This window comes from Bos indicus x Bos taurus, chromosome 12, assembly GCF_003369695.1.
Source record: "Bos indicus x Bos taurus breed Angus x Brahman F1 hybrid chromosome 12, Bos_hybrid_MaternalHap_v2.0, whole genome shotgun sequence".
Taxonomy (NCBI): domain Eukaryota; kingdom Metazoa; phylum Chordata; class Mammalia; order Artiodactyla; family Bovidae; genus Bos; species Bos indicus x Bos taurus.
In genome coordinates this window covers 23909105-23920828 of record NC_040087.1, presented here as the reverse complement: position 1 = coordinate 23920828, position 11724 = coordinate 23909105, and the positions used below count along the sequence as shown (strand labels likewise).

At 38.5% G+C, this 11724-nt stretch overlaps 1 protein-coding gene across 6 annotated transcripts in view; it reads right to left on the bottom strand.

The window, feature by feature from the left end:
• Positions 1-976: 976 nt before the first annotated feature.
• The window catches only part of TRPC4 (transient receptor potential cation channel subfamily C member 4), a 206198-nt gene continuing 195450 nt past the window's right edge, over positions 977-11724 (bottom strand). For 3 of the 6 annotated variants that reach the window (XM_027557367.1, XM_027557366.1, XM_027557365.1), the window contains exons 6-8: positions 5453-5494; positions 5248-5337; positions 2649-3377 (exon numbers count right to left, since the gene is read on the bottom strand). In XM_027557367.1, coding sequence (XP_027413168.1) covers positions 2649-3377; positions 5248-5337; positions 5453-5494 — 861 coding nt within the window. Of the gene's footprint in view, positions 3378-5247; positions 5338-5452; positions 5495-11724 lie in introns of all 6 variants that reach the window. The other 3 variants (XM_027557363.1, XM_027557364.1, XM_027557362.1) reach the window with 2 other exon arrangements.

Here is an 11724-nt window from a genome sequence, read left to right as displayed (position 1 = left end):
ATTTACACAGATATTTTCGAGAATACATCTATCACAAACAGTGAGGTACATCTTTATAGCATTCTTTCTTGTAAGGGGTTTTTTACAAACATATCTATGGTAGGTGAAGTCTTATGAATTGAACCTACTTCTATTAAAGTTCTATTGAATTTTCTAGATCCTCTTTCACCCAGCCCTGCCAATAAATAAGTACATAAATATAGGTGAGCAATAAGAAGATCCAGAGGGCATGAAATACAAGAAACATTGTTTTACACAAATTAAAGTGTGATGTCAAACCTCTCTCTGGTGTTTAGAAATTTGTTGATAGAAATATGAATAGAAATCAAAATAAACCTCAAATTACTCACTTAAAAAAAATCTCAAAAATATATCATCCCTTTATTTTGCAATCCTACTTTTCTTTGATCATTTCTTATTCTTTCCCTACTGTTCCTCCTTATTAATGCCACCTAACATTGGAGAAGGCAGAGGCAGCCCACTCCGGTACTCTTGCCTGGAGAATCCCATGGACGGAGGAGCCTGGTGGGCTGCCATCCCTGGAGTCCCTAGGAGTCGGACACGACTGAGCGACTTCGCTTTCACTTTTCACTTTCATGCATTGGAGGAGGAAAGGGCGGCCCATTCCGGTGTTCTTGCCTGGAGAATCCCGGGGATGGGGGAGCCTGGTGGGCTGCCATCTATGGGGTCGCACAGAGTCGGACACAACTGAAGCGACTTAGCAGCAGCAGCAGCAATATTGCTACATATTTAGAATAATCTCCAATTCTAGGATAGCCAGTACAAGCAATATCCAGTATTTTGTTTAAACCCATAAATACCTCTGTCAGTGACATCTGGGAGTTGTTAGAAACCATCATTTTTGGAACACTGAAAAGCAAGGTGTTATGTGCTCTAAAGGTCCTCTGTTATCACCATGTTCACCTATAAAACATCAGCACCCTAACCTCTGATATAAATAAGCTACGGGGAAAAAAATTTTTGGTTGCTTTTATTGTTGGTGGTGTTACCAGAAGGAACAGAGGAAATTTGAACTTAAATTTCCGGTGAAGAATGTATCATGGTGATATATACATATATGATCTTAACGGTCGAGGGGAAAACACACACAACAGAGACAGCAAAAAAGGAATCACTGAAAAATATCACAAGTACAGAGACTAGTACTATGATTCCCCTACTACTCTATGTCTGATTTAGAACATTCAAGTATTCCACTATCTCCCAGGGCTTATTCTGAGTTCTAACCTACTTGAGCTGAAGGTGTTGTTGAAGTACTCAGAACATTCATTAGGCTTACTGTGTTACTCTAAAGCTCCCTGACCCATTCCTCAATCCAATCCCTCAACAAAATCCAGATTTCGGAATGTTCAGCATTTCAGGGCCTCTTGCTTTCCTATAAACTAAAATCTAATATTCCAGGTTGAATTCTGACATCCCCTAAGAAATCCATTTTTTAAAAAATCTACTAGCTTCCATCATGTAATTGTCAAAGAGTCAAATCCATTTCATCTTTAAATTTGTACCTTCCTTTTGCTTTACAAAAGGGACACACATTTATGGAGTTTATCCAGCTCATTCGCTCCCAAACTTCAGCATCTCAGAAGTGGCCACAGTAAACCCTGTGTGTGCACATCATTTTGCTTGGTCTTTGTTAGTGTTCCAAGAGGCAGTGTGGTTTTTGTACCTCTTTTGAATTATAGCAATGTTGCACTGGTTAAAAACAGGGTGTAACTTTGCTTAGGTTTAGATTATTAGAACGAATTCATTTTCACCTGGATGTTATGAACCTGCAATCATCTTGCTTTGTTTAAGGTGTTGTACTTTATTGTTATTCTTTTCTAGCACTGAGATCTTTTGCCACATTTTTGAAATTCTCTTTATTCACAAAGCCTCATACTTATATAATTTGCAGGTGAGTCTGAAAAAGATCATTAAAAACAAACTTAAAAATTATTTTCTGACAAAACATTAAAAATCATCGACATGTATTAAGGACAAACATTTTTTTTAATTACTAAGAGCAAAAACTGGACACCCTAAAACTCTAGAACGTATACCTGACTTTCATTTTAAGAGCTTGATCTTGATTCCATGAGAAGGAGACTTGTTTGCTTAAATTATGCATGATATTTACATATTCTTAAGAAATAATTGGATAATATTTGTGTTTTAAAGCCAAACTTTCTGGCTCAGTGAAAAGTCCTTAATGAGTAACCATCTCTAGAGACCCTGAAAAATTATGAAAAGCTCTACTATTTCAGCTACATTTTTTTTGCATATAAAAATATCCTATTATAGGAGTCAACTACCACATGTAGTAAGTTAGTTTTGTTTAAATTGAAAAAGAGCTAAAAATTTCCTGTGGGTTATCGCAACAGTACAAGAATACAAGGTGCATTTATTTATTAACACCAACAACAAAAAAATTGTAAAACAAATTGTGAAAGCAAAAGCGGGTAACAAAACAAGGGTTTGGGATAGCCTTTGCCTTATTTAAACATGACACAGTTAATATGCCCCAGTTGATAAATGCTGTAAAGTGTAAGTTAGCATTGGCTAATTCGCTGATAAACATCTCCCCCCACCACCCAGCTCACTACGGAAAATGTGTGTTACAGATGAGAAACGCTTTCTTGGGTCAAGTATCACAACCTTGTGGTCACATAGTCTTCGTGGGTGATGGTGTCTGTGAGGTTTGCATCATAGTCTGCACTCGAGTCCTCCTCTTTCGCGTGTTTCTTCTCCTTTGGTATGATGGGAACCGTGTCCTCCACCACCACCTTCTCTGACTTGAATGAACACACTCTCTTGCTCACCTGTACACCAAGGGAGTCTGTATTTCTTTCTCGATGATCTACCAATATACACTGTTCGCTGAGCCCCGGAATGTTCAAGTCACCCCGTGAAGCTAGAGTTCGGGACTCCAGCTGGATGCTCCTCTCCAGGGGTCCTTCAGCTTGTTGGCGGGCCACCCCTTCTGAAACGGAGAAGATCTGGTTTGCGTTTTGCTCGGCGGCGGCGTGTTGTTTCGATCGTCTGTGAAACAACCCAAAGTGTCTGATATCGGTCACAAAATTCACTTTTCTCTGCTTCTCCCTCGGGGGCTCCTGCACCACGAGGGCGGAGCCGTTGCTGATGGTGTGTCTTTCAGCGGCAATTGCCGCCGACCGCGGGTGAATGAGGGTGGTCAGGTCGAAGAGGCTGAAGTTCTTTTTCTTGTCCTTGCTGCTACCCTCGTTATCACTCTTTTCATCCGAGTCTGCGGAGTTAGAAGACTCCTTGGTGCCCTGGGCAGGCTGGACCGTGGAGAGTTTGCTTCCTCTTAATAACCCCAGGACTTCAAAGCGGAAGCTAGAAATGTCTTGCTTGAGTTCCTAAGTGAAAAGGAAAATGATGAAATTAGTTTGTGACCTAAACAAATAAATGTTAGGAAGCTATTATTTGCTCATTTCATATATGGATCTGACACGTCTTCACTTGTTTCTGAGAGCTAGGAGTCCACTCCGCTGTGGTTCCATTCAGGATGGTCAATGCTCTCCAATGCACTTGCATCTATTTGATGTCTCCTAATTTTCCTATCGGAGAAGGCGATGGCACCCCACTCCAGTACTCTTGCCTGGAAAATCCCATGGACAGAGGAGCTTGGTAGGCTGCAGTCCATGGGGTCGCGAAGAGTCGGACACGACTGAGTGACTTCACTTTTCACTTCATGCATTGGAGAAGGAAATGGCAACCCACTCCAGTGTTCTTGCCTGGAGAATCCCAGTGACGGCGGAGCCTGGTGGGCTGCCGTCTATGGGGTCGCACAGAGTCGGACATGACTGAAGTGATTTAGCAGTAGATTTAGCAATTTTCCTATCACAGTTCTGTAGAAAGGAGACTTCCTAAGGTTAATGTAAAAGAAACCATAAGAGTTTTCTTTCCCATCACTCTGTAGTGGGGGGATGTTGGGTTTCTTTGGGACTACAGTTTCAAATACTTTCTCTCCAAAATATGCATCTGCTTTCAAGTCATCTCACATCCTCTCAGGGATGTAGGGGTTTGTTTTTTGTTTTTTCGAGATTTTTAATATTGGAACATTTTGGTGTCCACAGGAATATCTAAAACTAAATAATTAAAGTGGAGTCTACCCTTCCAAGAGTTGGCAGTTATTTTCAATCATTTATTACCCTGGAGTTGATTTTCTCTTAACATCTGGGTCAGCCACTAAATCCTTGGAATTGGTGAATAGACAGCATTTCCTAGATGCATCCCTTCATCTTTTTGGACAACTGAATTCTCAGTCCTAACCTGCTGGTGGGCTTTGGGGTGGCCTCCTGCCTCCAACCCATCACCCTAAGTGTCAGGAATCATTTAACTCCAAAATTTGGATGTTGTGGCTACAAAGAACATTTTGGATCCTAGTCAACTTTTAACCTGTGCTTTGTTTTGCAATTTATCTCTCTTCTTACCTAATTGGCTGCTTATATTTATTCCCTGTCAAGCCTGCTGTTTTTCTTTGTCAGTGGTCTCCTATAGGGTTTTTATATGTTTTTGTTTTTGCCTATAAGATCTTATTGACTTTTAGTCAGTTGTCCAAAATCCCTGGTGGCTCAGACAGTAAAGAATTTGCCTGCAATGCAGGAGACCCAGGTTCTATCCCTGGGTCTATCCCCACTCCAGTATTCTTGTCTGGAGACTTCCTAACAACCCATGCAGAGTAACAAAGGCATTTTATACCATGAGATAAGAACTATGTATTTCATGTATTCTACCTTTTTTACTCTGATATAATTAAAAAACAACAACAACTCAGGGAGAAAAACTACATTTGTAAGCTCCAATAAAGCTCAAACCTTAAATTTTCCTCTACCAAAGCTGTGCAGAACACAAAGAAGGCTTTTGTTGTGTTCAGACCATTGGTTACTAAACGTTTCAGGTTTAGAAATCAAATCAAAATTTCAAAAAGCCTATGGCTGAAATCAGCAATCAGAACGCCACGAGGCACTAGGATTTTCTCTGTCCAAATAAGTCTTCTTGATCTTTCAGATTAAGTCTGTTTGAATGCAGTGTATTTTGAAAAGAAATTTTACCACTTAAAAAAAAATAATTCAGTAGGGCTTGAATTAAAAAAAAAAAAAGAAGAAGGCAGAAAGGTTTGCTCAGAACACACGGCCCCCATTTCCAGCTCTGAGTTATAATGGGCTGCCCTGCTTCCACACTCTGTAGAATCCACCTCTTAGTGACAAAGATGAAAGTGGTTACCTTAAAGTTCTCCTCTGTCAGACCTTCCTCAGTTTTGGCATCTCTAATCATCGCGGCAACGTATCGCTTTACCAGGTTCCGCATAACTTCCTGAGGCATTAGAAAATGAGAGAATTGCTCTTCAGTATGATCTCTCCAGAGTCAGTTCAAAAGAGGGGATTGTGCTTTATTTTAGTGTAAGTTTCAAGATATAAAAATAACTTACTTGATATTGGTGATGTCTTCTCAAATTATCAGCAGCTCGCCTCTGAAAAAGAAGGGAACAGTTGCCTTTCGGTTACAGTCATATTTTACCATTCTGTAAAGTAATTCCTGGTTCTTTTAATCAAGAATATCATTCCCCTCATTTCTACAAAGTGGGAATTTTACTGGACAAGGGACACAACAGCTGGAGAGACAGCCTTACTCGAATCAAAAGAATGAATGAACCAAAACAACAAAGTGCAAGGTTATAATTCCTGTGGTACTTAATACATAGAATAATTAAACAATGATGGCAAGATTGTTCTTTAATATAAGATTAGGAGAATTAGGTCATCATAGTTGGTATGTACTCCAAATCATTTGAAACGATGCTAAGATACACAGATTGGAGGTATCAAACACAAATTAAATGTCAAATAATTGAAATCTGATAGACTGAAAAGGTAGTGTTATAACAATATGAAGGTCTTCATAAATATCAACATAGTCACATTAAGAATTTAGCCATTACAACGTGTAATCAGAAACACTGTTAGACCATGAATTCCCCAACACTTAATTTCAAGCAGATATACATTAAGAGGAAATTGCTGTTTGAATTAGACGGTTGAGTTTAGCAAAATAAAAGATTCTGCTCAAAGATAGGGTTCATTAATTTTTTAAAATAAATTTAAGTCCCTGCTATCATTCTGAAGGGATCAGAATGTTTTGGGAGCAGAGCTTGGGTTAGCACGGAGCAATGATTATGGAGTACAAAACAGAGAAAGATGTTTAATGACTAAAAAAGTCTATTGTAAATTGAGTTAAATAATAAATGATAAAGTATGTATTTGCAGGTTTCACTAGTATTCTAAAGATACTAGAAAAAAAACTAATATAATCCTAATTTCATGCGTGTCAAATATCAGCATTGATTCTTAAGGAAGAAAACTGGCCAAAGTAATCTAAAACAAGTATACTTCTGTCACAAAGAAATGAATTTGATAAATTGTGAGAAAGCAAAAGAGATAACGTATCTTGGGTTTAAATAAGTCTTTTGATCTTGTTCCCTAGTAAATACTTAATCAGAGGCTGACAAAATGGAATTTTGAAAAGAGTTGTGCATACATCACTGTAAAATGATACTAGAAAAAAAAAAATCAGACAATTTAAAAGAAACTCTTTTTCTCTCTTTAAGGTAAATAGGGGAAGTTGGAACTTTTGTTGGCCATTAGAATGGATTTGTGTTTCATGACAATTAGTGACTTTCAGAAACAGATGAGACAATGTTTCACTTTGTAAAGGCCACTAATGATTGGAAAGCCATTCAATTTTACATGACTCTTCGGAAACAGATTTTCAAATGATTATGGTATTAATTATAGGACTGGGAAATTTGAAACTTCATACAAAATTAGAACATCTTCAAAAAAAAAAAGAATGTGGGAACTTTATGAATGAGCCACAAGATGGAGGTATGTGACTCCTGTTGAGACACAGATCAGCTGAAATCTGAGGAAAAAAGCACTTCTGGGAGGTAACATGCCTTCCAGACCTCCTTGACTTTAAGTGAACACAAAAACTTTGAGTGTGAATTCGGCTGTACACTACCTTCTTTAGCACTCTCATTGTAAACATTGCACAGGAGATCATATTCTATGATTTAAGTAAATAGAAACTCTGGATTTAGTACATAATTTAGTAGACTCAATTTTTATTATCTTGGGGCTCTATAACATTTCCTAGTTTAGTCTTTAAAAAGCCAATTAAAATAGTCAGAAAGCAGTTTGAAGTCATGATTTAACTTTAAATTTTCTCATAGTAAAACTAAAACTAAGGATGACAGAATCAGAGAATTATGAGTAATAAGTGAAAACTATCATGATGCCTGGGCTTCCCTGGTGGCTCAGATAGTAAATAATCTTCCTGCAATGCGAGAGACCTGGGTTTGATCCCTGGGTTGGGAAGATCCCCTGGAGAAGGAAAAGGCTACCCACTCCAGTATTCTGGCCTGGAGAATTTCATGGATAGAGGAGCCTGGTAGGCTACAGTCCATGGGGTCGCAAAGAGTCAAACACCACCAAGTGACTTTCACTTTTCACTTTATTTTAGTATTAAAAATAGCACAACTGTCTTCCCTTCTGTAGAAACTTACTCATACATGAAATTTGAAATTTTAATACAAAAAGACCAAAGATCACACTTTAAAAGATAATTCCAGATTTATTTTTCTGGAAAAATTATTTTTTGAATTTTAAGCAAAATAATCTGGCAGAAAGAAAAAACATAAACAATTTTACTGTGATAACTATCAGGAGTTATTCAATATCATAACCCAAGTTTACAGTTAATTGTTTTTGCCAACCAATCTGTTTCCATACCTAGATGGTCATACTATAAAACAGTCTTTAAAAAAAAAAAAAAATAAATAAATAAATAAAACAGTCTTTAGTCTTGTGAGATTATATCAGCCAATTGAATGTCAGTAACCTAGGAAGATAGGAATGGATGCAGTCAACCATCTTCTGAACACTGAAAACAAAATGAATGCAATGAATTCACCAATACTTATTGACCATTACTATTATGGGGTTAGGAGTTCCAAATATCTTATTTTCAAAGACACAAAGACTTCAATCCATACTGTAGGCATTCTTTGCCATAAACATAATAATAATTTTTGGAAACTGGTGACATCATTAAATGTTTATAAAATAGAGCTGCCATCAACAATACCATGTTTGCAACCTCTTTGCTGGGTAAAGTTCAGCTGAACGGCAAAAGGATTTGCTCTATTATCACTGGAAGTGACCAAGAATAGAATGGACCATTTGTGTTTATAAAAGCAGTATAACAAAGGACATTTCATTTAAAAAGTACCTAAGTGCGTAAGAGGTAGTGAATTTTTTTCAAGCTAGTCATGTTAAACTTTGATAAAGTGATTGGCAGTGACTAACAGTTCTTTATTGTTTATAAAAGAAAACTAATGACTAGGTAGAATGCCAGCATGGTAGACCTGTTAGGAATAAAGAAATTTTCTGTGAATGAATTCATGTTTACCATGTTACCGACAAATTTCAGTGGTAAAGAATCTGCCTGCAATGCAGGAGACTGGGGAGACATGGGTTCCATCCCTGGGTTGGGAAGATCCCCTGGAGAAGGAAATGGCAACCCACTCCAGTATCTTTGCCTGGGAAATCTCATGGACAGAGGAGCCTGGTGGGCTACAGTCCATGGGGTCGCAAAAGAGTTGGACCCAACTAAACAACAATGAAAAATCTGTGGAGTTGCATTTGGCAGCTTTTTCTAAAATAAATTAAGTTGATTTGTTGTTATGTTGAAATAAGAAAAATGGGCCATATGATGGATCAGGAATCTTCCTTTCTTTACTGGATGTCTAGGAAAAATATTTTGGAGGGAGATGTGCCCTTTAAGATGGGAGTTTTCTTGGCGAATTCTACCCAAAGTCTGGCAAGGTGTAGAGAATGTTCCTTGGCAGGATGGCTTTCTATGCAAGTGCCCAGGATACACCGGCTGCCACCTTGGCAGACTTCTTCCTTTCCAAGTTCCTCCTGATCTGTTAGGACAAGACAATGGCAGTATTTGGATCACAGAGATAATGATAAAGGAAAGGATCAGCTAGTGAGAAAAAACCTTTGCTACCCAGAGATAACTCTGATTTCAACAGAAGTGTCAGGTTGCTTTAGAGCAAGAAGAGTTTTGCAGCTCTGAAAGAAAGGGCTTGAGGGAATTCATGGTAACATTTTCTCACTCTATCTCTCCTTCTCTCCGTGTCCACACAGTGGAATGTCAGGCTCACTTCACCAAGCTCGTTCCCTATAGTCCCTTGTCAGCACTGTTTTCTCTCATTCCCACTCTAGTTTGGCTCTATCACTGATTTTAAGCCCATGAATTATGCCTTTTATTCTCTGTTTTGCTCAGTGAATCCCCAAAGAGCGGCAACTGTCTGTACTCTTATTTAAAAAAAAAAAAAGTGAAAAAGCAAGAGGTCACTGCAGGCTATGATCTCTCTGTAGAGATGGCAGTGTGGTTCATTTACTGATGGGTCTACATATTGTTCTCCATAAACACACTTTCTAAGCATATAAAAACAAACGCTATAAAATGCTGAAGGTTGCCTTGTCACAGCAAGTACTCAGGATCTCACTCTTGAAATATGGAGAAGAAATTCAGCCCTCTAGATTCCCACTTGGGAAAGAACATTTAATTAAAATGTCTTATCGGCAAATCTTACCACAGTAAATTAGGAATTCACAGGTACCCGGGGGTGAACACGGTCATATCTGTAGGATTTGTTGGTAGGCATACAAAGAGTCATGAAGATTAAGAGAAAATACATTTTAATGATTCTCATTAAAAAAAAAAAAAGAGTTTTGAAAGCCAAGTGCTATTAGCCTTTTTCCTTTAGTAATGATAGGTATATTAATCTAGTCACTTCTCCAGATTCCCATGCGGTGACTTAACTGAATATATTTCTGTGGCAACTGGTCAGGCATGAGAAAACCATCTGCAGTTCCAGAGCTGAGTGATGCTAAGTGACCCTAACAGAGATGGTGTTTCGTGTTCTCCTCACTACCTGCTCCAGAGAAAATGAGAAAGTGGAACACACAGAACTAAAGAGGTTAAGATCATTTTTTAATGATTTGGTTAAAAGACCTAGTATTTTTTTGGTTCAATACATTGCCAACTTAAGTATTCTATTTGGAAACCTGGTCTATTGCATGAAAATTGTTTCATATTAATTAAACCCTGGAGAAGTCTTATTGCTCTAATATCTTTTTGCTTGAATTAAGTGATCTAGACCTCTTGGACAACCAACGCAAACAATGGCTTTTAGTTTAAAAAGCTGAGCTAGATGCCAGTGCCTTTTTAAACAGGAATTTCTAATTAAAGTTACAAGCTGGAAGTGCTTGTTAAAATGGAAATTTCTGATGATTCTAGGACACACTAAAGTTTGAGAACCCATGTTTTAACACCGAGAAGGTTATTTGCTGATAAAATGTGTTAAAATTCAACTGGTAAGAGAAAAACCTACACTATAAAGCCAGAAGCTATAAAATGTTGCTTAATTTATGATTATACTTTGAATAGGCTGCCTCCTTGGTGGGATTTTCATGATATCCCAGAAACAAGGCATCTCTCCTTCCTGGGCTTGCTTCCCAAAAGTGTTGCTCAATGAAGCATTTCTGCTTCATTTCTGCTTTCTCCCATAAAACAATCCAAATGAAAGGCTAATTTACCTGGAACTCCCAGTCACCCATAAAAGGAAGTCCAAAGATTAAAAAAACAAAAAAAGTTAATATGTTTTCAGGGCTAGTTGTAATATCAGCATTACCCAGAGGCCATAAATCACAAGATAAGATCACCAATGATGGACTCTTAGACCATAGCCAATCAGTAACCCTCAGAGCATGCAGGGGCTTAATGCCTGAAGGGAGGGAGCAACAGGGTGACATTCAGGTGGCTGCTGGTTACAAGAGTATGCAACTCACAAGTGGGATGGTTTAGAGAAAATGCCTCTGAGAATGTATAAACTCTACCACCCAGTCAGCTTCAAAATTCTGATTCAAAAATGTGAACCAAGAAATAAGAGTGGAAGATAGTCCAGCTTGTTAACCAAGGGCTTTGGGAGAGGGGAATCTAAAAGACGAGCAGTGGTGGGATCTGCAAAAGCTGTTGAGAGAAATCAAAAGATGGACACACATGGAAGGTATTGTGGAAGGTCATCAGAGCTCCCAGGAAAGCAAGAGAGGGTGATGGAAAGCTTGTGGGAACAGGGACACTAAGACCAATTTTTTCCCTGGCTCTGTCACCCAAAACACTGCCCAAGGTAAAAGAGCTCTTTTTTCTAAAAGGAAATAGTTGAGGTGATTGATTTCTAAGATCCCTCTGAAATGTCAAGCAATCTTCTAAGCTGTGCCTTTGTTACACAAAGTGACTGCCAACAGTCCTTCAAAGTCACCTTTTAGTTAATGGATGTGTCTATCTCATCTTCATCTGTCTATACAATGGACTATCAGGCGGATTAACCAAACTGAAATGAATGCACAGCACTCCCTTTTGGAATTACTTTCTCATTTAGCTTTGTGCTGTGCTCAGTCGCTTCTGACTCTTTGCGACCCCATGGACTGTAGCCCGCCAGGCTCCTCTGTCCATGGGATTCCTTCTGTCCATACTGGAGTGGGTTGCCATTTCCTTCTCCAGAGGATCTTCCTGACCTAGGGATGGAACCCAGGTCTCCTGCACTGCAGGTGGACTCTTTACCATTAATTC